Raw genomic sequence first — 27904 nt, 5'->3', positions numbered from 1 at the left:
TATATTTTTGAGTTTTGTTCTACATTTCCCCCATTCTTTATCCAGGACCTCCTACTATGAACCCTTTTAGAGTGCTCATAAATTGTAGCTGGGCACCAGTTAGTTTTACTGGTTTCAGGTTATAGTTTATCAGTCCTTTGGGCTCATTGTTTTTCTACAGTTATGCTTTTCTTCCCTCTTCTTTATTCTAGGCAGGGAGAAAGCAACAGTTACACTTTAGAAAACTTTTCACAAGCTTTATTATTATTATTTTTTTATTTCACCCTTTTTGTTGTTGTTGTTGTTGTTTGTGTACAATTGAATCAGATCCAACCAGCACAGGAGGAGATTGCCCCTCTTTTTCCAGCAGAGGATCTGGTAGATTTTCACAAGCTTTTAAGATACCAGTTGTTACTCATAAAACAAGATGAGGGCAGGGGAGGAAGTTGTGCAACAATGAAAGAATTTTTTTCTAAAGAGAGAAATGAACTGGGGGGTGGGTAAGGAGGAAAATGTGCAACAATGAATGGAAAATAAAATAAAATAAATGAAAAATAAGATGTAGAACATTGTCTTTGTGGACTATACGTTATGCCCCTTGATCTCCCTGAAACCATGACCCTGAGGCCCCAGCAACAGCAATTCATCCTCTCTTGGTGTTCGGTTATGATTAAGAAGTTCACATAGCTTTGCCTTCTCACCTTGCTTGGCCAGCTGGATCAGGTAGCTCTCTAGGTCACTCACACCATGGCTGGCAAAGTAGCTGTGATACTGGAAGACTGTGATGACTTCTAGGGGGAGGCTGGAGGAAAGGAGAGGCTCAGCCCGGTCCAGGATTTGGGACACCAGGGTCCGGAACACTGTTGGGAAGGGGAAGACACAAAACAGCTTTGAAGAAATATGACCATCAATCCATCATTTACTTTATCTTTTTATTCTAAGATACGTAGAGGGAAATGAGTTAAATGAACTCATCTTCACTGTACAGTTGGACAAATTTACTTGTTGTTATGTGACATTGAGCCACCTGTGACTGTACACAATAGCTCCAAACCCTGCTCTAACCCGCCTATGTCACTGTCTCTCACATACCTACCCCTATTGCCCCAATTACTGTGTCAACCCATCTCATCCTAGGTCTTCTTCTCTCGGGTTGTCCCTCCATCTTTCCAAACAAGATGTCCTTCTCCAAGGACTGGTCTCTCCTGGCCACATAACGAAAGTATTTCAGACAGTGCTTCAAAATCGTTGCTTCCAATGAGCAACCTGGTTTCAGCCTCTCTAGTACAGACTTGTTTGTTCTCTTGACAGTCCATAGTATGTTCAGCACTCTTCCCCAGCACCACAACTCAAAGACATTGATCAATTCTTCATGTGCCATCCTTATTCACTGGCCAGCTCTCTGAATCATAGCAAGTAACTACAAAAATTGTGGCCTGGATAAGGAGTACTGTAGTCTCTAGACTGACACTGTTGTTCTTTAGCACTTTGGAGAGGTCGCTAACAGCAAATTTTCCCAATGCAATTGATCTTTTGATTTCCTGACTGCTCATGCCAAGAGTGTTGATTGTGGAATGGAGTTAGTTAAAATTGTTAACATCCTTAATCCCTTCTTTATGGTGCTGCCAATTGGCCAAGTGGTAAAAATCTTTGTCTTCTTGATGTTGAGCCTCAATCTTTATAGAAGACCACAGTCCTTGATCTTCTGCAGCAAACACTTTAGGTCCACCTTCATTTTGGAAAGCAAGGCTGCATCATCCGAACAACACAAGTTTGTTGATGAATCTTCCTTCGATTCTGATGCCACCTTCCACTTCATAAAGACAAACCTCCTGAGTGATCTGTTCTGAATATAGATTGAAAAGGTATGGAGATAAGATGTATCCCTGATGCATTCCTTTCCTTATTCTGAACCATGCAGTGTTTCCTTACTCTGTTCTGAGTACTGCTTCCTGGTCCAGGAATAGGTTTCACATGAGCACAATCAGGTGTTCTGGGATTCTCTTCTCAATGTGCATAACTACATTCAAATCAAGACACAGAACACACAGCCAGCAACTCACAAAACTTTCTTGTGCTCTAGTGGCCTAGTGGTAAGGAGTTGTGCTGCAATCCTAAAAGCAAGTGGTTTGAATCTGTCACCTGCTCTCTAGCAAAAATATGGATAATCTTCTCCTGGGTGATTTATAGCTTCTGAAAACTCACTGGATGATCAGCCATGTGTTGGTTCTGACTTGACAACACTAACAATAGCAACGACTTCTTAGTCTATAGTTACCAACTATACTCAATATGTACACCAATTCAACAATTATAAGTATATTAATTATAGATACAAGAGGTAACTATTAATCCAACTTCTACCAACATCAATTAGTATTGCCTTATTTCCTGTAAATTAAAATTATAGTGTGTACTTTTCTATCTGGTTGTGTGTATTCCACAAAATATCTGAGATCTACCCAAATGGCTGCTATTCATAGTAATCTGTCATGAAAAAAAATGCTGTAAAATTCCCAAGATGGTGCGATTGGCACAGGACAGAGCCAGAATTTAGGGTTGTTGTACATAGCGTGGCTATGAGTCGTAAGCGACTTGACGGCACATAACAACAACAACATATGAATATATTAAAATGTATTCATTCTCTTGTTGACAGGCCTTTAGGTTGTTTCTAAGTTTTTATAGTCATGAATGCAACTTCTGGAGATATTGTTTATAGATCTCTTTTGTGTGTGTGTAGACAGAAGCACTTATTTCTCTTGACTTATTCAGGAATGGAATTGCTGGGAAATAAGCTAAGCATATATTTAAACATCACAGAAATCCTTTTTCAAAGGTATTTTTACATTTATGTTCCAAAATTGTGATATTTTATTGAAAGAGATATACATATTCTCAATACTGACACAGAATGTAGAACTTTAATAGTAGTTAATACTGTTACTGTGAATGCAAGCATGCGCATGCCCAATACCTCTCCCCAATCCAACCCCCTACCCCCACCCGTTTAAGTCTAACTCAGTGTCACTGATGTTTCCCCTGGAGACTAGGTTCTTTCAGAGCTGACATCTGTGGATCTCTCTAGCTATTACAGTGTCTACTTTCAAGGCTTCAGGAAGCTCCCTCAAGACTCACTTTCACACTTAAGGGCAGAAATGTTGTTCCTCCCATGGGCTTTTACCTGAGTCTGCGAGTCCTGGATATTCTTTGTCGACAGTCTTGGCAAAGCTGGCCTCCAGCTGCCTAATCACTCTGTCAGCTGAGCTGTGGTAGACACCAACGGGGCTGCAGCACTTGGTCCAGAATGAGAGCAATGACAGCTTCTTGTGGAATTCTGGTATGGCTGAAAAACAAGATCAATCCCCATCCCATAATATGTTTACCTCATTTCTTCAGAAACACAACTTTACCACAATTTGGGACCATAATTAAGATGTACAGGGTGAGAGCTGAGAGGATCCTCAACATGGAGCTGGTTCTTTGATATGCTCCAAAGAGGAGGTGTCCTTTTTTCAACTACTGATGTCTTTGGTCAATAAGGAGGTTCATAGAGCTGTTTGTCCAATGCTTTAATTTGGGCCCCTTAATACAGACATGAGTGAGGGACTTTTGGGACCTCCTCCTTGCAATAGGCTGACAATATATAATTAATCTTCTTGGTCCAGGCTGCCATTCCTAAGGGTCATTTTATTAGGGTAAGTGGTTAGGTTTCAAGACCCAACAACACACTTTTAAAGTGAAGGAGATGAAGAGATGAACTTGGTTGGGATGAAAACTCTTGTTTAGGTTTTTATCCTAAGCTATAAGATTCCTCTGCAGTTGGCAAATGTGGCCAAAGGGCAAAGAAGTAGTGATGAAGAACTCTGCACCCTGGGAAAGGAAGAAACTCAGTAATGGAAGAGTGTTTGCTCTCAGTGACAGAAATCACAGCCCCTCTCCTCTTTGAGATATGCCAATATAATCTCATGTCTATAACCCTCTAGAAAAAAAAATTCCAAAAATTGGAGAAATCTAACTTAAGAAGTTTTTTCTGGATGGGATGGAAGGAAGCAGAAGGTGTTAGACCTCTAGCAAGACGGATTGACACAGTCGGTGCAACAATGGGCTCAAATATAGCAACGATTGTGACAAGGCACATGACCAAGGGTCACTGTGAGTCAGGACCAACTTGATGGCTCCTAACAACAGGTGGTTCTTAGACTGAAATGACTAGACAAACGGAGGTAACATAGGGTCAATATTGCACTCATGCACAGATTGTGATAATGAGGAGGAGCCTGAGAGATATGAAGGTTATTTGCAGCCTGACATCCTAACCCTTTTCCTATCTCTCAGAGATCTGTCCAGTCACTTTTTTCTGAAGTTACCTAGAAATCCTAAATAACAAACAAACAAATAAACAAAAACAAACAAAATCCCAAACCAGCTGCTGTAGAGTTAAGTCCAACTCATCACAACCACATGTGTCTCAGAGTTGAATGGTGCTCCATAAGGCTTTCAGAGGCAGTGGTCTTTTGGAAATAAATCACCAGGTCTTTTTTTTTTTTCTGAGCTATTTCTATGTGGGTCTGCACAGCTAGTCTTTAAGTTAGTAGTCCAATACTTAACCATGTGCATCCCAGAGTCTCTGAGAAGGTCATACTCAAAAACCAAACCTACCACTCTCAAGTTGGTTCTAACTCATAGTGGCCTCATAAATATGCATGGAGAGAAGAACTCTCCACATGGCTTATTGGTTATCCACTACAGAGAAGATGACTTAGCAATATACTCCATAGGCCTTCATGGCTATATTCTTTCCAGAGCAGATCACTAGGACCTTCTGTTACTAGGCCATGGGGGGGGGGGGAGGAGTTCAAATCACCAACTTTTCAGTTAATAGTTAAGTGCAAACCACTTGTGCCACCCAGAGACCTTAGAAGACCTATTACTTCTACTATCCTGTGAAAGCATTATTTTTGCTTTGAAGATATAAATTCTTACTATTATGAAAGAGTCCTAAAGCCAGACCACACAAGCTCAAAGGTATTTACTAATGCTAAGTTCTGTACCTAAAGCTCTCCGAACAAAGGCGCTTCTATAGACCTTAAAAAAAAATCGTATTTCTACCCTTTCCAAGGAGGGTGTGGAAGCACCTTCTATTGGACTGTCAGCTGCTTGGGGAGCTGTATTAACTAGCTTCATAAGCAAGTCCAATTTTGATCATTCATTCATAAATGCAACTACACAAATAGGTCTGTGAAACTGCCTACAAGGGGTTTACCATTTTTCTTCATACTTTACTGCCTGCTTCCACAGGTGTCTATAGTCTCAGTGTTGCTTCCACTGCTTGCCTCAAAAGTCAGCCATTGCTATGGACTCCAAACTGACTCAGTAAGATTTTAGAGGCTGTAAATTGCAAGGGAGGAGTTCGCCCATCTTTCTCTATTGGTAGATTCGAATGGCCAGAGAGGCATTAACTTCAGGTGACTAAGCCACCAGAGGTACCAGGGTAGACACATTATCCTACACTATGGCCCAGGAATGCTTCTGTGCTGTCCTGATAAAGCAGTGAACAGACACAGGCAGTAGATTAGTGGTGTCATTGTTTGCATGAATGGTGGAAGGATTAGCGGATGCTTACCTTCGATAACAGAACTGATGTTTCCTATGTTCTCATCACTGACAGCTGCGAGTTTCTCCATCACTTGGATCTGCCTAGAAAGCTTTTCTAGAAGACTTCTTGCAACAAATGGAGTCTTGCTTGAAAATACAATTTGCTAATAAAACAATCAAAACAATGATTTCAGTTATGTTGTTGTTAGTGGAACTCAAACTACTTTCTCCACTTAATCTTATCTTTCCCTAGATGCAATAATGATACCAAATAAACTCATTCAGTGCCTTTCTCCAAGCCAGACAATGATCCTCATTCCATGCCAGCTACTTCACCTGATGAAATCAGACATACTTTTGGGATGTAAGTGTTCTTCATGTCTATATAAGTTCTGGAATTTTCTCAATAATTAGAACTGTAAGTCCTCCTTTCCTTTTGTGTACTATAAATTTAACTTTCCTCTTTAAAACCTGGAAAACATTTTTTAAGCTATGTCTTGATGTACAAGTAGCAAACATTTCTGTTACCAGTGAAGTAATTTTTCTTTTTGGAAGGGTGAGAACACTTTATAAATTTATAAATAGGCTTTTGCTAGCCTCCTCCTACTCCCATCAGAAGGAGCCCAGGGACCACATCACAGATGAAGAGTGGCCTGAGGGCCAAGATCCTCAAATAGCTATGGCTGGGCACATGAGGAGAGGCACACACCCATAAAACTGGTCCTGGGATCAGCAGTCACTGGCAGAACCTGGAGTGATGAGTGGTGTGGCTTTCTCATCTTTGGGGTTGTGCTTTTGTCTGGACTTGCATTTGCATTTGCTACCAAAAAGGTCACTGGCTTCCAAGGCTGGCAGGCCTAGTGCAGCCATTTTCCACAGCATGACTTTATTTTTTGGTGTTCAAACTGAAATCTATGAGCATATGGTACAATAATTATAAATCAGAGCTATCTCATTATCCTTGGGAGTACTTGCTATATACCAAGCTTTGGTCTGAATCTTTTACTTCTACCCACTGCCATTGAGCCGTTCCAGCTCATGGCAGCTCTGTTGAATTTTCAAGGTTGTAAATCTTTACAGAAGGAGACAATTTATCTTTCTCTGTCGTAAAAGTTGGTGAATTCAAACTGCCCATGTTCAGTTAGCAGCTCAACATGAAATATACCACCAGGGCTCTTTAATCACTGGGTCACTTAATTTCTCACAACCACCTAATGAGGTTGGATTGGTTGCTATCTCTGCTCTTCTTAAGAGGAAACTTAGACACAGAGAGTTTAAATGGTGCATCTAACATCACTTTAGTAGTAAGTGGTTTCATTTACATGCTGGTCACAAGAATTAGAGAACTCCCTGACAGAGAAAAGAACACGAGTTAGTTGCTGCCTGAAAGTTTGACTTCCTTTTGTGTTACTCAAAGACCTGTTGCTGCCACCAGGTAGGTATATATGCATGATGTTGTTGCTGTTAGCTACCTTTGAGTCTGTTCCCACTCATCGTGAGCTCATGCATAACAGGATGGAATGCTGCCAGTCCTGCGCCATCTTTGTGACTGGTAGTATACTCAACTTGTAGTGTCCTTCTTCCAGTACATGTTGAATAATTTTCTGTTGAGATCTATAGAGTTTTCATTGGCTAATTTTTGGAACTATATCATCAAGTCCTTCTTCCTAATGTCTGGAAGCTCCACTGAAATCTGTCTACTCTAAGTGACCCTGTTGGTTTTGGTAATACCAGTGGCATAGTGTACAGCATCACAGCAACTTACAAGTCATCAAAGCATGACAAACTCCTGACAGACAGGTAGTGAACTAACACTTACAACACATACTACTATCCTATACTATTAAAAGAATGCACATAGTTCTACCTTTTGTTTGTAGAGTTTAGAAGCATCTTCCACTAAGTTGGAAAATTTAAAAGTATGTGCAGCAATTATGTACTAATGTCTTTCATATAAATAAATATACTAATTTATTTAAAAATAAATGGCTAGTAAGTTTCTTATGCAATTTCTGTATTTATCTCCTCTGCAATTATATATCAAATGTACATATAAATGCATTGAATGAGAATAGGGGTGAATTAAAAATTAATTTCTATTTTTAATTTCTCTGTTCTACATCTTACAGTTTGCTCTTCTCCACCCCCGCCCCCCAGCCCTCGCATCAATCATTTACAGTCGAGAGCCCTGGTGGTATAGTCGTCCATAGAAAGTTCCATTCTAAGCCAAAGACACTTTGAATCTACCTGTGTCTCCATGGGAGAAAGACAAGCACTCCTTCCTGTTATAAAACCTGACCAAGGCACTATGCATTGGAACCAACTGGGCAGCAGTGGATTTTTAGTTTGATCTTTTATTAAAGAGCTGGTTTGTTATAGATATGAGTTTAGTATAGGGAGAAATATAACACTGAATATTGAAGGACAATCTTTGGGAGAAAACATTCACTCCTTCAGAGAAGAGAATTGACTCAAGTCCCTCAAAATTAGTGTTTTAAATCTAAAAGGTAAGTAGGTGATTTGCTAAACACAGAATCAGGCTCATTCAAATGGTGGGTGAATATAAAACAGTGTTACTAGCATCTATCTATCAGGAGGCCTTGAGTATGGTGACCTCATACACAATCAGATCTGACTGACTTTTTCAGATAAAGATTGTGAGATCTTTCTTTACAGTTTTAGTCTGGGATCTCTGCTGAAATATCTTCAGTACCATAGTTAACATGCAAGTCTCCACTGACAGATGGGGACTGACTGTTCATGAGATACACTGGCCAAGAATTGAGCCCAAGCATCCCCTGTGGAATGCAAGAATTTTACTTCTGAGGCACACTACTGTCGCAAACATAGAATGTGGTGGTTGCCATTGTTATTAGGTGTTACTGAGTTGACTACAACTCCTAATGATCCCATGGACAACATATGGGAATCATCTTCATGATTTGTGCTTTGCTACTGCACCAACTGTGTCAATCCATCTTGCTAAGGATCTTCCTTTTCTTTTGCTGATTTTCCAGTTTTCCAACTATGGTGTCTTTTCAATGAGTGGCACCTACTGACAACAAGTCTGTAAGATGAAATGTTACCATTCTTACCTTTAAGGAGCAAGCACCCTGGTTTTACTTCCTCCACAACAAATTTGTTTATTCTTTTGGCAGTCCATGATATCTTCAACATTCTTCAGTTCAAAGACATCAATTCTTCTTCAATCTTCCTTATTCATCGTCTAATTTTCACATGCATATGAAGCAATTTAAAAGATCATGGCTTGAGCCAGGCTGAGCCAGGCATACCTTACCCTTTAAACTGACTCTGTTCTTTAGCACTTTATAGAGGTCCTTAACAGTAACACTGTCCCAGTACAACAGTCTTTTGATTTCTTGGCTGCTGTTACCATGAATGTTTATTATGGGTCCCAGTAAAAAGAAATTGTTGACAACTTCAATCTTTTCTCCATCTATCATGACCTTTTCTAACTATCTGGCTTTTTGGCCCAATTTTGAGGAGTTTTGTTTCTTTGATATTGAGGTGTTTGAAGTCTTTGATATTCTTCAGTAAGTGCTTCAAATATAGAATAGCTTTAAGTGAATAAAAACTTGTCCATGTTAGCCAGAAAAATTGCACCTTCTGCAAGACTGTTATGATCATGATTAGTAAATTAAAAATTCAAGACATCATTTGAGATGCTAGCCAGCCAAATGGCAAGAGTCATAATCACCAAACAATGTCCCACATTTGGGAGCAAAAAGCATATTATCCCTAATATCTCAAAGAAGTGATATAAATACAATATTTGTCCTTTGATGAATGGCTTATTTCATTCACTACAAGGTACACTTGATCCAGGTCATAGTCTTCACAATTACTTGCTATGTATCAGAAAGTTGGACAATGACTAAAAATGACAGAAGAAGAATCAATGCCTTTGAGTTGTAGTGCTGCAAAAGAATCTTGAACAGGGCATAGACCACCAAGAAAACAAATAGGTCTGTTTTGGAGAGGGTAAAACCAAGTTTCTCCTTAAAGGTTAGGATTTTGAAGCTCCATCTCATACACTTTGGGCATGTGGCCAGGAGGGAATAGTCCTTAGAGAATGACATCATGCTTGGAAAGATGGAGGGACAGTGCAGAAGGGGAAGACCCCAGATGAGATGGATTGATAGAGTAACTGAGTCAATGGGGGAAGGTGTTTCAGAGTCAGTGAGACTGGCTCAGGACAGGGGCAGCTTCAGGCCTGTTGTGCACAGGGTTACTATGAGTTACAGGAAACTCGACAAGACATAACAACAACAACAACAACAATAGAAACAACTGCTTAGGTTTGCTCTGAATCACAGACTTTCTGATTTTCTAGTTTCTTTTTCCACTACATGTTGTGCTGAATGAAAATATTTTCTCTTGTAACAGTTCAGATCAGATAAGGCGGCATTCAGCTAATTCAAGAATTTTAAGATCCAAGAACACAACATAAATGAATAGCCTAGGTGTCTCCAAGTCTTCCCTCTTAACAACCTTTAACTCTGCTAAGAGTTCTCAGATGCCATGTGAGTGATTCCTGTATGACTTCCTAGACAGTGGCCATCTTGAAAGGGCATGTTCTGTGATGACCAAGAACCTCCTCAGGAGATGTCCATCTCATAAACTGCATGCATGTGTTTGTGAAACTTGCTGAAACACATCTAAAAACAGCCATCTTGTTCATTTATGCAAGACTCAGATAGTTTTGCTGGTGGCAGCCATCCTGAAAGTACAAGTGCATGTTGTTGTTGTTGTTGTTATGTGCCGTCGAGTCGCTTGTGACTCACAGCAACCCTACGTACAACAGCCCTAAACCGTGCTCTATCCTGTGCCAATATCTTTGCCTCTGACACACCCATCCCGATTACCCCAGTCACTGAATCAATCCGCCTCATAGAGGGTCTTCCCCTCCTGCGCCGTCCCTCCACTCCACCCAGCATGATGTCCCTCTCTAAAGACCTGTCTCTCCTTACAACATGTCCAAAGTATGTCAGGCGAAGCCCCAGAATCCTTGCCTCCAAGGAGCAGCCTGGTTTAACCCTCTCTAGGATGAATCTGTTTGTTTTCCTGGCAGTCCATGGTACATTCAATACTCTTCTCCAGCACCACAGCTCAAAGGCGTCAATTCTCCTTCTATCCTCCCTAGTCATTGTCCAACTCTCTGATGCATAACAAGTGATTGCAAAAACCATGGCCTGTATCAGGCGCACCTTAGTCTCCAGATTGCTCCTGAGTACTTTAGAGAGGTCCCTAACCGCAGACTTTCCCATCGCAATACGTTTTTTGATTTCCTGGCTACTGGTGCCAAGAGTGTTGACCGTGGAGCTGAGCAAACTGAAGCTGTGAACACTCTCAATCTCTTCGCCATCCATCCTGATGCTACCGACTGGTCTGGTGGTGAGAATTTTTGTCCTCTTGACATTGAGCCTCAGTCCATACTGAAGGCTGCAGTCCTTGACCCTCTGCAGTAAGTGCATGAGGTCCTCCTCAGTTTCAGCGAGCAAAGTTGTGTCATCTGCATAACGTAGATTGTTGACAGATCGTCCACAATCCTAACGCCACACTTCTCCTCATAGAGCCCAGCCTCTCGGATAATCTGCTCTGCATACAGGTTGAAAAGGTATGGATATAGGACACATCCCTGGCATACACCCTTCCCAATTTTGAACCATGCAGTGTTGCCCTGCTCTGTTGTGACAACTGCCTCTTGGTCCAAGTATAGGTTTTGCATTAGCACAATTAAATGTTCTGGGATTCCCATTCTTCTCAGAGTCAGCCACAGTTTGTTATGATCCACACAGTCAAACGCCTTTGCATAATCAATGAAACACAGATAGACATTCTTCTGGTATTCTCTGCTTTCAGCTAAGATCCATCTAACATCATCTACAATATCCCTAGTACCACGACCCCTTCTAAACCCAGCCTGGACTTCTGGCAGTTCTCTGCTGAAGTACTGTTCCAGTCGTTTTTGGATAATCTTCAGTAGAATCTTGCTTGTATGTGAAATCAATGTTATTGTTCTGTAGTTTCCACATTCAGTTCGGTCACCCTTCTTTGGGATGGGAACAAATATAGATCTCTTCCAGTCAGTTGCATATGTGCTCAGTTATCCTATTTCCTCTCACATGGGCCAATCTCAGATGATTTCCCGCCTCATTTCATGAACATGAGGATCTTTTCCTTTTGATAGGTTAACTCTGAAAGATCAACCTTCTTCATGAATAAACACAATGTCTTTTCCCCGCCTCATGAGCCTTTAAAAAGATCATGTCCTCTTGTAGATTAGCCATGCCTTTCCCCCATGTTTCTCTTCACAAATTATTTTCCCTAATAAACCCATTTCTTCGCTTGCATATAAAAGCCTGGAATCCTATTTTGCGACTTTATCTTGGTGATTATAATTAGTGAGTCATCTGGCTACAGAGCATGCATCAGGATTTTATTCCTCTTTATGGCTGTACTATGTTCCATTGTCAATTGTGTTTTCCCATTTATCTGTTTATGGACATTTTGGTTGTTTCCACCTTTAGGCTATAGTGAAAAGACTACAATTAAACACCTGTGTACAGGTTTCTATATCCATTCCTGCCTTCACTTCATCTAGGTATAAAAGCAGGATTGAACTGCCTCTTAGGGTAATTCTATGCTCAAGGTTTTGAGGGACTGAGAAGATTCTCTTTTGTGTACTCTTCTTGCTTGGATTATTCCCTGAGACCATTATTATATTTTCTTCCACCTTTTACTTGCATACCCAAAAATAAGTGGGAGAAGGAAGGGCAAGATTGGGGAAAGACATGAAACTAGGCAAGGGAGAAGTTTTAAAGTAGATGTGTGAGGGACAAATGCTTTGCTCAAGAAAGTGGGAACACCTCTTGCATAAGTAATTTCAAAATATTTGCTCCCCTGTTGTAAGACCTTATGTGGTAAACAACTTGAAATGAGAAGAAAAGTAAACTCTAAGTTTCTCAGAATGATAACTAGTGATGATAATAACCTATAGAAACATATATTTCTGTTGCTAAGGAAAAACCAAAACTCTCAAAACCAACTCACAGCTGATCATCCAGGGTATTTTCAGAATCTATAAATTGCACAAGAGGAGATTGTCCATCTTTTTCTCTTAGAGCACCTGCCGGCTTCAAAATGAATGCCTTTAGGTTGGCAGCACAATTCCCTATCCGTTAGGCCATGAGAGCTCCTATTGTAGAAGAAGGGATCTTTAGGATCTTGTAAACTTTATGTAGATTAGTTAACACTTTGAGTTAGCAATATGGTTGACATAAAATTAACTAAGGTGAAAATTCTTGTTTATCTATTAATACGTTCACCAATACTGGCTTGTGAAATACAAATGTTGTTGTTGTTGCCATCAAGTCAAACACAACTCATAGTGACTCCATTTACAAAAGACCTAATATCTTTCTATAACTATCATCATTTCTTCAAGTTTATTAATTTCCATAGACATGCGGTTTAGGAAGTGGATGCCATTCCTGCTTCCAAACCTTTTACAACTGTGAGCTCAACCAAACATTGTTCACATTGGGAAACTATTATGGCATTTGACACCCCAATGGCACAAGGTTCAGCATCACAGCAAATCCTGATTACCTCAATACAGGAAATTGACGAAGAGTGATGTACAAAGTAGAAGAATGGTCCTCCAAAATATAACAATACTAGTCTTACTTAGCAGTGGTTAATTATAGTCAGGTCTATTACAACTCATAGCAACTGTATGAACAAAAAACCTGAACTCTGTTCTATAATTAACATCATTTCTTTATGTTGATAGAGTTTATGGAGTTTATAGAGTTTCCAGAGGCATCTGGTTTAGTAAGTGGACGCCACTCCAGCTTCCAAAGCTGAATCAATCTGGAAGCTCCTCCAAATACTGTTCATGATGGGTAATCATTATGGTATTTGACACAACTATGGCACAGTGTTCATCATCACAGCAACTCCAAGTTATTCAGTACAGCAAATAGACAACTGCTCTACCAATTAAAGAATGTTCATCCTAACATTAATAAATTTGACCCTTGGGCCTGCAGACCTCGGGCTCTACAGAATTTTAAAAACACACCCAACAAATGCTCTTGACTATGATAAATGAAGTATTCCCTCAGCCCTTGGGTCCTTGTTGGCTAAAACAGGCAACCAAAAGTCCAGCCAGCTGGCTGACACTCAAGATGCAAATAGTCTATTTTTAAAACAAAAATATAAAAAAAACAAAACAAAATATACCACTTTTATTTACTACTAAAACATGTTAAAGTAAGAGCTATTATGTATGTTCCACTTGTTACTTCTTTTCTCCAAAAAAATGAAACCATTTTTTTGCTACTACCTTTTAAAATTTGGTGATCTAGATTTTAAGATAAGAAACCCAGGGTTGAACAAAGTGGGAACATCCATCAGTTTTTAACTCAAAAGCAGGATTGTTCTCTTGGTAATTCTCATTTTCTTTTCTTTTTTTTTTTTTGAGGGTGCAAATGAAGTTTATAATATTTATTTACATTTTCTTTTTTTTAAAAAAAAGCAGTGTTTTTTTTCTTGTTAATGAGATATACAATAAAACTTACACCAACTCAACAATTTCTATTTGTATAACTCAGAGACACAGACTGCATCCTTTAACTTGCGCACAGCATTCTCCTGATTCTCATGTCATCAGTTAAACTAAGAAAGGCAGCAGTATTTCTTAACTGGAGAGAATCTGAAATTAAAAAATAAAAGCAGTCACCAATCCTACCTGAATGAGTTGGGTGCAATACTGTAGGTGCCTGACGATGGTGATGTCAAGGCTTTCATTTCCAGTGGTCAGTGGGAGAGGGCTTCCGGCCACACTGGTCCCAACTCCTGTGTCTTCGGTTAGTGCTTCACTAAGATGCCCCCTGGCTTCTGGATGTGCTGACCTATAACTGATGAAGCAGGAAGGTGGGTGAAACATGAGTTATTTTTCTCTGTGAGAACTACAGGTCAATTCAACACGGTACCCATAAATTCTTTAATGAAAACAGGTCTACCATCAAACATCAAGATATCTTTCAAAAAGTGCTTTTTCATTTAGTCCAGCTTCCAACTTGCCTAATGTTAAAAGAACACACAAATTGCTTCCCAAGTTCTCTGTTTGCTTCTTGAGCACAATGAAACATTTTTGAATTGGTCTCTCCAAGATGTCTTTGAAAGGTGCCCTGGCTACATTTCCTTGCTCTGTTGACAGGGTAATTTGCCAATTTTTCTGTCCCCTATATTTGTGGTTTCCCAAGAGCAATATCATTAAGAAATCATCTGTCAAGGTCTTTTCCTGGCTTTACATCAATTACTACTTGAGGAACAGGAACAAGTAAAGCTGCCAAGAGGAGAGACATCATGTTCTATTCTGGACAAAAGTTAAAAGGAGAGTGGAATTACGTAGATGCCTCACTTTGGTTCTGCTTTCCATATTTTGTTTAAACTTCACTGCTCTGCTGTCTAAAGTCCCGTCATGATTGTGTATGGATCTTACATGGTTGGTACTGATCTTTTAACATAATCTAGTTGTATTTATTACTGATTTTACACTAAAAATGACTGTGTGCAAGGAAGAGAGATGTACTAGCAAGCTGACTAGTAGGGATATGATTCTGATTCACAAAGTCAGTCAGTGGCAAAGCCTCTTCTGATTTCTATGCTCCTACTACACAGTCTCCACCATTTAAAAAGCTCATCCTTCAGAGCTTAGTGGCTCTGAATGCTTCTTTGTCTGACCCACAATGGCCTCCAAAAGGAACATACTCAGATTGAGTCCTGGCAAAAAGATACACTACCCTCCATATACATTTGTGCGTGTGCACACACACCCTGTCTGAAATGATATCTCTGCTGAAATGCAATAACAGTGATCAAATTACATATATTTATTACCTATTTTCTAGAGAAGATACAAAAGTTATAATACTTTTAGGGAGCTCTGATGGTCTAGTGGTAAGAAGTTGCAGTGCAATTCCAAAGGCAGGAATTTCAAATTCACCATCTGCTCTGCGGGAGATGGATAGGCAGTCTCCTCCTGTGCGATTAACTGCCTCTGAAAACCACTGGAGGGCCAGCTATGAGTTTGTTCTGACTCGATGTCATATCACCACAACAATAATGCTTTTGTTACTATAGTGAATCTTCGAGCAAGAAGAAAGTATCTGGCTTGATGTATCATATAATAGCTTTAGCTACTGAGTAAAAGGGAGCTCTGGTAGTGTTGTTACAGGAAGTTGCACAACTCACCTAAAAGTAGCATCTCTCCGGGGGTTTAAACCCACCAGCTCCTCTGTGAGAGAAAGATGGGCAATCTCTTCCTGTGCTATTTACAGCCTCTGAAAGTCTTCTGGAGGTCAGCTATTAGTCAATTCCAGCTTGATAGCACATAACAACTTTTTGCTATTCCTGAAGCCCCTCTATAACTATTGACATTTATCAAAGTTCATAGACTTTTCAGAGGCATGTCGTTTAGGAAGTGGATGCCACTCCTGCTTAGTTCCTTCAGGGAATAAAATCTATTTCACATGTTTTTTCCTTTTTAATTTTAGAAGAATAAACTTTCAAAGAACAACAAAACACCAAAGAATTAAGATATTCAACAAAGAGTTCTGCAAAGGTTGAATAGCCCAGCCATAGCTGCTTGTAACCAGTAAACCTGTGTGATGGTTAATATTGTGTGTCAATGTGGCCATGATCCTCAGCTTAATGTAATTACCCTCTTTTTTCTTTTGTTTCTCCTTGTATACCATCAAATTGGATCCAACTGGCACAGGAGGAGATAGTGCCCCCTTCTCCAGTGGATTAGAACTGTGTGCCTTCAGGAGTACAGTGCAGCGTCTTCTTGCCAGTAGGCCACTAGAAATCCCTTGTAATTATCCTCTTTAAAAACTCATTGCTGTGTGTCAGAGTCAACTCATAGCTGACCCTCCAGTAGATTTTCAAAGTCTATGAATTGCATGGGAGGAGACTGCCCATTTTTTCCCCCAGTGGAACTGCAGTGAATTTGAACTGCCAGGGGTTAACACCATGGGGTTAGCAGCACCCCTTCCTGCAGACTATGACACTATAGCTCAGGCAACTGTGTTATATATGGTAAATTCCAACTTCTAGGGAGCTCTGGTGGCCTAGTGGCAAGAAATTGTGTTGCGATCCTGAAGGCTCGTGATTCGAATCAACCAGCTGCTCTGCAGGAGAAAGATGGGCAATCTCTTCCTGTTAACTGTCTGAAAGCCCACTGGGGAGTCTGCTAGGGGTCAGATCTGACTCAATGGCACACAACAACAATAACAATGTTAATTAAGCAGGATTAGAGTTGGTTTTGAAAAGATTTTGATCAGCCGTATCTGATTAAGGAGAAATTTCAGGGTTGTGGCCTATAAAGATATGATCAGCTTTATTTTGGTAAGGGGAAGTCACCCCAGGAGTGTGTCTGCATTGGAGGTATGTTTGGGTTCTGGAAAAAGCTAGGGAGCATTTTGTCTGATTTACATATAGGTATGTGGCTTGTGGTCCCTAAATTAGAACGAGTAACCTGCCTCTTTTTAACTTTAGACTCATCAGTCTCCAAAGTCAGACTTCTTTGACCATGCTCTTACAAGATAGCCTTTGGACTTGCCAGCCTCTCAAGCTGGTACCACAAAGCCTGGTGGCATAGTCTATAGGCAATTGTGTTGTTATCTCAAAGGCAGTGCTTCTCTGGTGGTCGGAATCCACTAACAGTTTCTCAGGAGAAAGATGGGTAATCTCCTGTGTGATTTACTACTTCTGAAAATCTGCATGAAAGGTCAGCTATCAGTCTGTCCCAACTCAATGGTAATAAATTTGAGTTTACTTTTTGAAGCTGGCAGTCTTCAAATCCAGCAGTCTGAGACCCTGCCTTCCAGCAGAAAATTTGGACTCATTAGTCTCCTAACCTGTTTAACTCATGCTGTGCCAAAGGGAGAATGGATAGTAAATTACCCTTTCCTTTGGGTATGCAAATGGGCATTCTTTAACAGTCGTTGATAGAGAAGACTATGTACCATTAAGCTTGTTCTACTTCACCTGAAATTACAAAATTGAACCCAGATTCTAGGCCTTAAAAATGGTATGGCTAGCAATCTCCTCCCTTTCAATTAACTGCCTCTCAAAACCCATCAGAGGGTCAGTTATGGGTCGGTTCTGACTCTACAGTATACAACAACAACAGTGAAGGAAGCTTCTACCCCCTACCACAGAGAGCATGACATTTTTCATCAAGTAGACTGCAGAGAGGGTTGTACTCATTAGTTCTCTGTCATTCTTCTTCCATCCTATTGAAAATATGAGCCATGATACTTGAACTTGACTTTGATATATGCGGTGATGGGCTTAATCTGGTGCACAGACTTACTGGAATCAAGGAAATGAAGACACAAATACAGATATAGGGAGAAACAAAGCTTAATACAAAGGTATCAGCATTAAGAACCAAGTCAAGGAGACTATCCCAAAGGCATGTAGTTCGATTCCACCAGCTGCTTCATAGGAGAAAGAGGAGCAATCTTGGCTTATGCAGTTAACCTCTCAAAACTTGCTAAAAAGTCAGCCATAGGTCAGTTCTGACTCGATGGTACCCAATAACAACAACATTGGTCCTACAGGACAGAACAACACTGTAGGGTTCCTGAGACTATCAGTCTTTATGGAAAAAGATTGCTCCATGTTTTCCCTTTGGAATGGCTTGAGGGTTCTAACCATTAATCTTTTTGGTTAACAGCCAAATGCTTTAACCACTGTGTCATCAGAGTTAAGGAGAAAGAGGTTAAAAATTTAATCAAGTAATGTTATCAAAAAACATAGTTTATCTAATTTGGAATGAATTACACTGAGGTCAAATTGTGGACACTGAACGTGTATACACCTACACATACATAGAAATTGTCTCTCCATTTGTAAGACAAACAAAACAATTTTCCTTTCAACACACCAGAAAGGTAGACAATATTTGAGAGTTGTACTCAATAATAAATGCACAGGATAGGACAGGGTTCAGATCTGTTGTTCATAAGGTCATACTCAATTCGATGGCACCTAACAACAATAACTCAATAATAAAAGAGTGTCAGTTAGTTGACCATTCATATGGGGAATTTTCTCCTTTTTGGAGATATGCACCACGTTCCCTCTATTTGGTGCAAGGAATAAGTGTTTCATCTAGAATGGGAGAAATAAAAGCTGATACTAACTTCAGACTTACCTGTTTTTCTCGGTCTCAGTGTCTGAAAATACTGAGTCAGCACCTCCTCCAACATTACAAACCTCCTCACCATCCTCCTCCTCCTCATCAAAATCAGAGGTATTCAGGAAATCAAAGCTTTCTAAAGCACTTTCAACTGTAAGACTGAAACTGGAAGACCTGCTGCGGCTTACGGGTGGCTTGCACTGCAAAGGCAGAAGGCACCAAGGAAAAGATCAACACGTTCGAACGGAGAGAACATACATCAACCAATTTAAGGTACAAGCACTTTCAATTCTTTTTCAAATTTTTATTTATTTATTTTTTTTGGTTGGCACTTTTCAATGCATGTAAAATAGTTTTTTTTTAAAAGGAGTTACAACCACAAATGAAAGGATACAACACCTGGGATTTATTCCAAAATCATTCAGAAGAAAGGAAATGGGTATAAAAAGAGATGAAACCAGATTATTCTGGTTGATCATTGTGGAAACTTGTCGATGGGCACAATGGGATCTATTTACATGGTCTACTTCCATTAAGATGGTGCAGGATAGGACAGGGTTCAGATTTGTTGTTCATAGGGTCACCATGAGGCATATTTGACAACACCTAACAACAACAACAACAACTTCCATTTGAAACTTCTTGTAATTGAAAGATTTAAAAAAAATTATTACTTGAAAGCATTGAGAAACCAACTGGTATACTCTACTCTATGCTCAACCTTGTACAAAATAGAACTAACAGACACATTTTAAGAGTTACTGAGTCAAAGCCAGGTACTAACAATAAATTCCAAGTGGCAAAGTTTTCAATATCCTGAGACGGAAACTAGACATCTAAGGCACTGATGCTAAAGGAGTAGATAAAACCAACAAACCAAAATACTGCTTAAATTCACCTTACTCATGATCCCTAGATGAGAAGCCTTACATTTGACTTGTCCTTTTACAGCTTATCATCTTTCATTGAGAAATGAAAAGAAAATTAATGGCACGAGCTCTGCTTTTGAAGGAACACGTCCTAGCTTTCCTGGAGAACCTTGATTTAAGTGAGCAAACATTTTACATGACCTGGAGAATTCCACTTAACTAGTCACAAACAGAAACAACACAAATAGTATAATGCCAGTTGTTGGGGTTGTCACGACAGGGAGAAGTACTTCCAAATATTCAAGAGGAGGTTGTGGTGGATTGAACGGGGCAAGTCCTGCAAGGAAGAAGAACTAAATGTTCTGCATCCAATCAGGTGGCACGGCTCGATGATTTCTTAAAACAAGGTGAGAAGGACCTTGCTGGGCTCTGTCTCTGACACTCAAGGTGGCACAAAAGCACATGGGAAAACGTCTTTCAGTCTTTTAAAGCACAGATGTTTCATTCACCCTCTGTGATCTCCGTCCAAGAGGCAGCATCATTTAGTTTCTGATCCTCAAGAGGTTTAGCATCCTAGGAACGTGAGGGGGGGAAAAAAAGAGAGAAAGCTTTGTCCAGCAGGTACTTTAATTCTGGCTGGATCCAAAGCTATCTGCCCAGATCTAAAGCCTCATGTTTTACTTCACAGGGAAGGGAAGAAGCCAGGCTAGATTCAACTCACTTCTTAAGCAAAAAAAACCAACACAAAACACAAACTGGTTGCTGTTAAATTGTCTGCCACTCATGGCAACCTCATTTGTATCATAATACAATTGTGCTCCATAGAGTTCAATGGATTGTTTGTTGTGCCAGTCAGGGATGCTCAACCCACTTTAGGTTCATCTATTTAGGGAGGCTATGAGTTGAAGCAATGTTGGATTGTTGCTTTGCTTCAATCCTAAACTAGTTGTCTGTAGAATTTGTTCCAGTGAGTGAGAATCCAATGAGCTCAGGTGGCCTAGTGGCAAGAAGCTGCTCTGCAATCCTGAAGGCACATGCTTTGAATCCACCAGCTGTTCTACAGAAGAAGGATAGACAATCTCCTCCTGTGCACTTAACTGCCTCTGAAAACCTGCCAGAGGGTCGGCTATGAATCATTTGGTTCCAACTCAATGCTACACAACAACAGTATCCAAAACCAAAACTCACTTCCATCTAGTTGATTTCACCTTATATCAACCCCCTACTGGGTTTTCAATACTGTTTAAAGGTGACTGTTCCTATTTCTCCAGAAGAACAACGAGTGGATTCAAACTACCAAATGTTTTGGTTAGTAGCCCAAGATGAAACTCTATGCATATCATCAGGGCACCCTCAGTATGTTGTTGTTGTTGTGTGCCATTGAGTCAGAACTGACCCATAGGTGACCCTCTAGTGGATGTTCAGAGGCAGTAAACTGCAAGGGAGGAGACTGCCCACCCTTATCTCATGAAGTAGCTGGTGGATTTGAAACATATGCCTTCAGGATTACAGTGCAGTTTCTTGCCACTAGGCCTTCAGTATGGATATATTTAACTATCAATCATAAGAACTTTAGTGGCTTTAATAGTTTTGGAGCAACGGTAGAATGAAGAAAACAGCAGAAAGCAATCTGAGAACACTTAGGTTTGCAAAAGATGACAGATGACTAACTTAGTGTTCCCTGGTGGTTGGAACCACCTACCAGCACCCTGTTGATGTTGGGTGCCATCACTTTGCTTTTGGATCTAGCAATCCCATGTGACATGAGTAGAAATGTCCTCCAGGGGTTCTCTAGGCTGTAATCTTTAAGGAATGATTGCCAAGTCTTCTTTCCCATTACTGAGTGGATTTCAAACTTAGGCATTTGCTCCTCATTGGATGCAAATAAGAGTGGCCATTCCTTCTGGCTTTCCTTAAAACATCTGCTTTAGGTGGGGTCAGTTTCCTCTTTGAAATGAAGAGCTTTTGCATAATAAGTAAAGCCACTCTACTGCGTAGAATAAACAAGAGCTTGCTGCTTTCTTTGGAGTACCAGACAAGCAGTCTCCAAGCAGTCTCCATACATGGGCCCTGAGTAGATGCTTTTAATTTCTGCTTTGCTGAAAGCATCCAGAAGAGAGATCTCAGAGGTGAAGCCTACAGTTCAACTCATCTGTCATGAGCATTTGATGATCCAGAGAGTCTAAACTGAAATGATCACCTGCCTAGACACAAATCCCTTCCAGAGCTAGGTCTTAGCTCTTAATAAATAGAAAGGGATAAGATTGTTTGGAATGTCTTGGAAAGATAATTCCAGACTCCACAGGGAAGTCTACATTATAAAATGGCCCTCACAGGGATCCTACTGCCTTCTGTGGATGAGTTTTGGCTTGCTACAATAAAAATATATACATATATTTTATAGAACAGGTTTCCAAAGAACTACTCTTTCAAGAAAAGGATTTGAGTTCTCCTCTAGTGAACAAGATCAACCACGGTGACAAAGGATGGATACAGGAAGGGACAGTGGGATTCGCGATAACAAATCTGAGTTTTGTCTTCTTGTGGCGTGTTTTTACAATTGGAACACACAGACAGAATTGGCACTCTTGGCACTAGTAGCCAGGAAATCAAAAAACGTATTGCGATGGGAAAGTCTGCTGTTAGTGACCTCTCCAGGGTACTGAAGAGCAATGGTGTCATTCTGGGGACTAAGGTGCATCTGATACAGGCTATGGTCTTTGCAATCACTTGTTATGCATTAGAGTTGGACAATGACTAAGGAGGATAGAAGGAGAATTGATGCCTTTGAGCTGTGGTGCTGGAGAAGAGTATTGAATGTACCCTGGACTGCCAAGAAAACAAACAGATTCATCCTGGAGAGGGTTAAACCAGGCTGCTCCTTGGAGGCAAGGATTTCGAGGCTTTGCCTGACATACTTTGGACATGTTGTAAGGAGGGAGACATCCTTGGAGAGGGACATCATGCTTGGGAGGGTGGAGGGATGATGCAGAAGGGGAAGACCCTCTATGAGGTGGATTGATTCAGTGACTGGGGTAATCAGGATGGATGTGTCAGAGGCAGTGAGACCGGCACCGGAGAGAGGATGGTTTTGGGCTGTTGTACATAGGGTCGCTATGAATCACAAGTGACTCGATGGCACATAACAACAACAACAACAATAACAACAACAACAATCTGTGCGTAGGTGGAGGCAGCTCATTCTGGAGGACTAATGACCTCATGGGGCTTCTCACATAAGAAAAGTATTCTTCTTGACTCCCATCCTCCCAGTTCTAGCCTGGGCTGCTCTGACGGCCAACGACTGAGGAAGAAACCTTTGGTGGAATCTGGGGCTCCTTAGCTTCTGACTGTGACTGATGGTTCTTCCTTCACCATGAACCTGAGCTACTGATGTACTGATGTGAGTCAAGTTCAGGAAATGGGACTCCTCCTGCTACCAGTGTAGTGGGTTGAAGGGCATTTGGCATTTGTCGTTCTCATAATGGGGCTGGTCAATTCTGACTCCAATCAGGAACTGGTTTCTTAGAGGGGGACATGCTCTAGGAACATCTCAATGATATGCTGATGATAGAAATGCTACATTTCACATGTGAGAACAGAATTATTAACTCTGGACTAAAGGAGAGTAAGCATCCTTTGTTGATGATGATGTGGCCATCAAGTCAGTTTTGACTTACAGCAACCCTATAGTATAAAGGTTCCCAAAGGTGTAAATCTTCATGGAATCAAACGGTCCCATCTTTCTCTCACAGACTGGCTGGTGGGTTCAAACTGCCAACCTTCTATTTCACAGTCATGCATCCCAGTAGAGGTGTTTAGACATTTTTTTTAGATCTATTAATTCAATGTTTAATCATTTTAACTAAGTTGATTTATGAGGAAAATAAAAATTATTGTTTTATTGACATTAAAAACAAATCATAGGCATTTAAGTGACCTATCACCTAATGAACCTGAGATGGCATGGGGGATAAAAATCAAGATTAGCTATCATAAGTAGAGTATTGGTTCAGGCTTTTCCCTCCAAGTCTAATCCAAGTTTTCTGAAGAGATACTTACTTTCAGAATGTCATCCAGATGCATGACTTCTTGGTTCAGGTTCTGAAATTCTTGATATTGCTCTTTATGTGGTTCTAATGCAAGGAAAAGCCCATTAAAGGCATCCTCTAAGCTCTCATCTAGAAAGGATCTACAGCCTTCGGATTCCCCACTGACAGAGCCTTCAAAGAGCAGCCGTTCCGTGACCATGGGCACCTCTGAGGAGGTCAGCCTCTTGACCAGCTGCTTCGTGATGTTGCCTTCAAAGGTGTCCAGTTCCACAGGCTTGAGCTCTGAGGCCTCATCGGACGCTTGCAGAAGAGCCTCTGCAACATCATTCTCAATGAACAGGTGGTCAGGCTCAGCACCTGCGGGTGGCTGGTGGTTCTCAGAAGTGGTTGAGGCAGCCTTCTCCTTGCGTTCTGTGTGTTCCTCCACATTTGACTTTGGCTCCTGGCCTTCTGCAGAGGAGCTTCTGGAAGATGCTGAGCTGCTGTCATCTGCGCCTTCGTTCTGGGAGGACAGGCTGCTGTCATTGAGCTCCGCAGGGGTGATAGTAATTTCTGGGTGAGCTGGGCAAGTCTTGGAGGGAGAGGCCACAGAGTTGGAGGGTGGGGCGCAGTCCCCATCGGGTAGGTCGCTGAAGCTGAGGGATAGTGGCGTTTTCTCCTCAGCTGCCTTTCCGTTCTCAAAGATGTCATCAGGTAGATTAGACTGTGGATAAAAGACACCTCATTATTATTTTCAAAGTAAATGAAACATTTAGCATAATCTATTTACAGGTGGTAAAATATCAAGCAGTTAAAATGAAATCAGAGTTTACATAATATTATCATATATTATTTGTATGTGTGTATGAGAGAAAGGGGGAAAAAAAGAAAACCTTTAAAATAAAAATCTCTTTTCCATTGTTGAATCCAGGCTTACGTTCACGGTATTATTCTTTCAACTTAAGTATAGTTTTGACATTTTTCCAAATAGAAGGTTACTAAGGGTAGGAGAAAGTGATTTGTCCCTTAATCTTAGAATTTCATTCCACTTGGCAGCCATAGTTATCTACGTGGCTACTGAGTGTTTTGGTTTTGTTTTTGAATTTTTAGAGTCTATCTTAAAAAACTTTTCACAATTCATGCTATTTCACACCAAAAATGAGACACTTCAGGTCTGCTTCAGTTTTTATACATTATTGTTCAAAAATCTCAACTCAGGAATCTCACGTTCTTGAAACTGTTTTCTTAGTTTAGTAACCACACAATAAATAATTAATGGCTGGCAATATGTCTGCAGAGCTTCTATGAAAATAGAAGGAAGATACTGAGAATCAGAAAATCAATTTCCTGAGAATGCAAACCCCATGGCATCAGGGTGCAGAGACAGAGTTATGTCTGGCAGGCTCTCGCTGTTTCACAGGTCACTTGTGCTTTGTGAAGCAGAACTCTGAAGACAGAGGCCAGAAATATCCAGGTAACCAAGATCACTTGCTTCCTCAGGCAGTTTTCAAGCCACTCTTCATTACTCAGTAGTCTGTGCACAGTGTTTAAGTGTCAAATACTGCTCTGTAGAAAACGTTTGAGATGAACCACTTCAGTAGGAGCCATTTTTTTTTTATTCCTGATTAGATTTTTAAAGTTAGTGGCAAGTACCAAGCTAATATCTATTCTAATTATCTAAGTGTCACAACGGTGCTAGGACTAACCCCAGCAAACAAGAGGTACAATAAGTTAAATGGGGAGCACACAACACAGAAAGGTGAAGGTTCTGATCCTGTCCCTGCTGGATCTGAGGCCAATAGATCCTAACGCGTGGTGAGTTCAACCCAAACTTCCCACTCCAGTTGGTTTGGGAAGGTGGTTAAATGCAGGCTGAGGAAAAGGACATATCTTTGGAAGCCTCTGTTTCTTCTCTGAAACTGGGAGTTTTAAGTTGTCAAGCCCCATGAAGTCGCAGGGTAGTGAAGGGGGCTGTTCTGTGGACTCTTCACAGAAAGTGTGAAGAGGCTGGATTCTGGCCCTTTCTCCTCATCCTGCCCCCATTTGAGTAACCAGTTATAGTGGCATGCAGTCTGACTTCTGATGGCCTCATGTGTGGCAGAAAAGAGCTGGCTCCGCAAGGCTTCCAATAGCTGCTTTTTCAGTAGCAGACTGTTAGACTTTCTTTTGAAACCACCAACTTTGTGGTGGATATTTGAGAAAATTAATCATTTGCATCACCCATGGATGCCCTATCTGAACAATTCCAGGTTTATTTCCTCTCTCCTCTATCTCCCTCTCATTGCTGTCAAGTTAGAACTGATTCATAGCTGACCCTCCACTGGGTTTCTGAGGCTGTAAATTGGTAGAAGGCTGTAAATTAGGGAAGGACTGCTCATCTATCTCCTATGCAACTGCTGATGGACTCAAACTGCCAGAAAGGCATTCTGTTTGGTTAGCAGAGAAATTCTCTATGAACTCTACCACCTGAGCTCTCTGTCCTCTATCAGTAACTCCTAATTACATATACTTTATACTTCTAGGAAATATTAAAAAGCAAGCTTTGGTAAGAGGAATACAGAAAGGGTGGAGTTCTGTGGGTATCTTCCAGAAGCCTCTAGTATGTCTCGGTGGCTTCAGAGGTAGATGGAAAAGACAGGCTGCAGAAGGACTGGGAAATGAGCACTGCTACTTAGATCCTGGAGTCTTCCTTCACCACCTGTTTGGATCTCACATTTTCTAAATTTGATCTGTATCCACTTGACTAGAAAATACTGTAGTAGAGTAAGTTGAGTCAAACTAGCTAAGGGGACTTAATGTCTACCAAGGGACAAGTCTATAAATATACACATGAATGTTCAACACAATGCCTGCTATAACTGAGTAGAGACAGAATGGGAGCTTTGATGGCCTAGTGGCAAGGAGACACTACAATCCTGAAGGCACACAGTTCGAGGCTACCAGCTACTCCACAGGAGGATGGGCAATCTCTTCCCATGAGATTAACTGCCTCTGAAAACCTGCCAGGGGATCAGCTATTGGTCGGTTCCAACTCTATGGTACACAACAACAACACGGACAGGATAAGCTAAGAGGCCCAGCCAGGGAAGCCACAGCCAGAGAAAGGGATGGTCCTAGAACCCAGCCTTGGAGAATGGTGGAGGGTCGGGCATGGGGAGGAGGCAAAGCATATTATTCTTCACAGAAAGACTGATGTGTGTAAAGGACCAAGATCCTGAAATGTTGTGGTGCCCTTGGACGGCCATGGGAAGTTCAAGGTGAGTCATCAGAGGATAAAGACAGTGAGAGATGCACCTTGGAGATGTAGGCTGTATTCACATCAGAATCTGAGGGCCTCTGTATTTATCCAAAGGCATTAGAAAGCCATTAACCTTTTCTAATCTTTCTCTTATTTAACTTATGCTATTAAAATCTTTACCAATCCTTGCCCACCTTGTTTGTAGTGTGTAAGAGTAAATAAAGACATTAAATTGATAGTTATGAATGTAACTGCATTAGCTATGTTGTGTGCTGCTATTGCTGTTTCTTAGTGTTTCCACACATTTTAGTTGCAAATATTCCCCCCTTTTCTTCTTTGAAACGCTACTGGAATTCGTCCTTCCTTCTCATCTGTGAGTTGTTTATTTATTTTTTTTTTAGTTGTTTATTTTTAAATCAGTGAATAAAATGCAACTGTTATTATTATGAAAGAGAAAATTTTTAACCTTTCTCCTCTGTATATTAAAAATTGACTTTTATATGTCAGTATATAAAAGGGAACACTGGTGGCATAATCTGTAGGAGTTGTGCTGCTAACCCCAATTCTGTTCCTCTCTGGCAGCTGGCGTGCACCATGGACAAAGATGGATCATCTCCTCTCTTGGCATTTGGAGTGTCAGCGATGAGTCAGTTCCAACTTTATGGCAATGGTGGTTGATTGCCTTCAAGTTGAGCATGACTCATAGCTACCCCATTAACAAAAGACCTGAAGCCTCTACAACTATCAACATTTATCAAAGTTCATAGAGTTCCCAGAGCCTTGTTGTTTAGGAAGCAGATAGTGGTAATATATAAATGCAGAACAGTATGAATATTCTGGATACATATCCATACTCTCATGAGGTAATAACACATGTAATGAAATTTATCAAATACCTGACTCTGAATGAAAGAGTTCCTTTTACCAGGGTATCGACAAGCAATACAAC

At 40.7% G+C, this 27904-nt stretch overlaps 1 protein-coding gene across 3 annotated transcripts in view; it reads right to left on the bottom strand.

The window, feature by feature from the left end:
• The window catches only part of FAM65B (family with sequence similarity 65, member B), an 87084-nt gene that overhangs the window by 17600 nt on the left and 41580 nt on the right, over positions 1 to 27904 (bottom strand). For 2 of the 3 annotated variants that reach the window (XM_006888645.1, XM_006888646.1), the window contains 6 exons: positions 23749 to 24441; positions 18833 to 19017; positions 14354 to 14522; positions 5606 to 5741; positions 3164 to 3325; positions 681 to 839 (listed from right to left, as the gene is read on the bottom strand). In XM_006888645.1, coding sequence (XP_006888707.1) covers positions 681 to 839; positions 3164 to 3325; positions 5606 to 5741; positions 14354 to 14522; positions 18833 to 19017; positions 23749 to 24441 — 1504 coding nt within the window. Of the gene's footprint in view, positions 1 to 680; positions 840 to 3163; positions 3326 to 5605; positions 5742 to 14353; positions 14523 to 18832; positions 19018 to 20187; positions 20260 to 23748; positions 24442 to 27904 lie in introns of those variants that run through there. The other variant, XM_006888647.1, reaches the window with a different exon arrangement.

This window comes from Elephantulus edwardii, unplaced genomic scaffold (genome assembly GCF_000299155.1).
Source record: "Elephantulus edwardii isolate Elephantulus edwardi_28Jun2011 unplaced genomic scaffold, EleEdw1.0 scaffold00070, whole genome shotgun sequence".
Lineage (NCBI taxonomy): Eukaryota > Metazoa > Chordata > Mammalia > Macroscelidea > Macroscelididae > Elephantulus > Elephantulus edwardii.
Note: the sequence above shows the minus strand (reverse complement) of the source record. Positions and strands in the feature narration are given on the sequence as shown.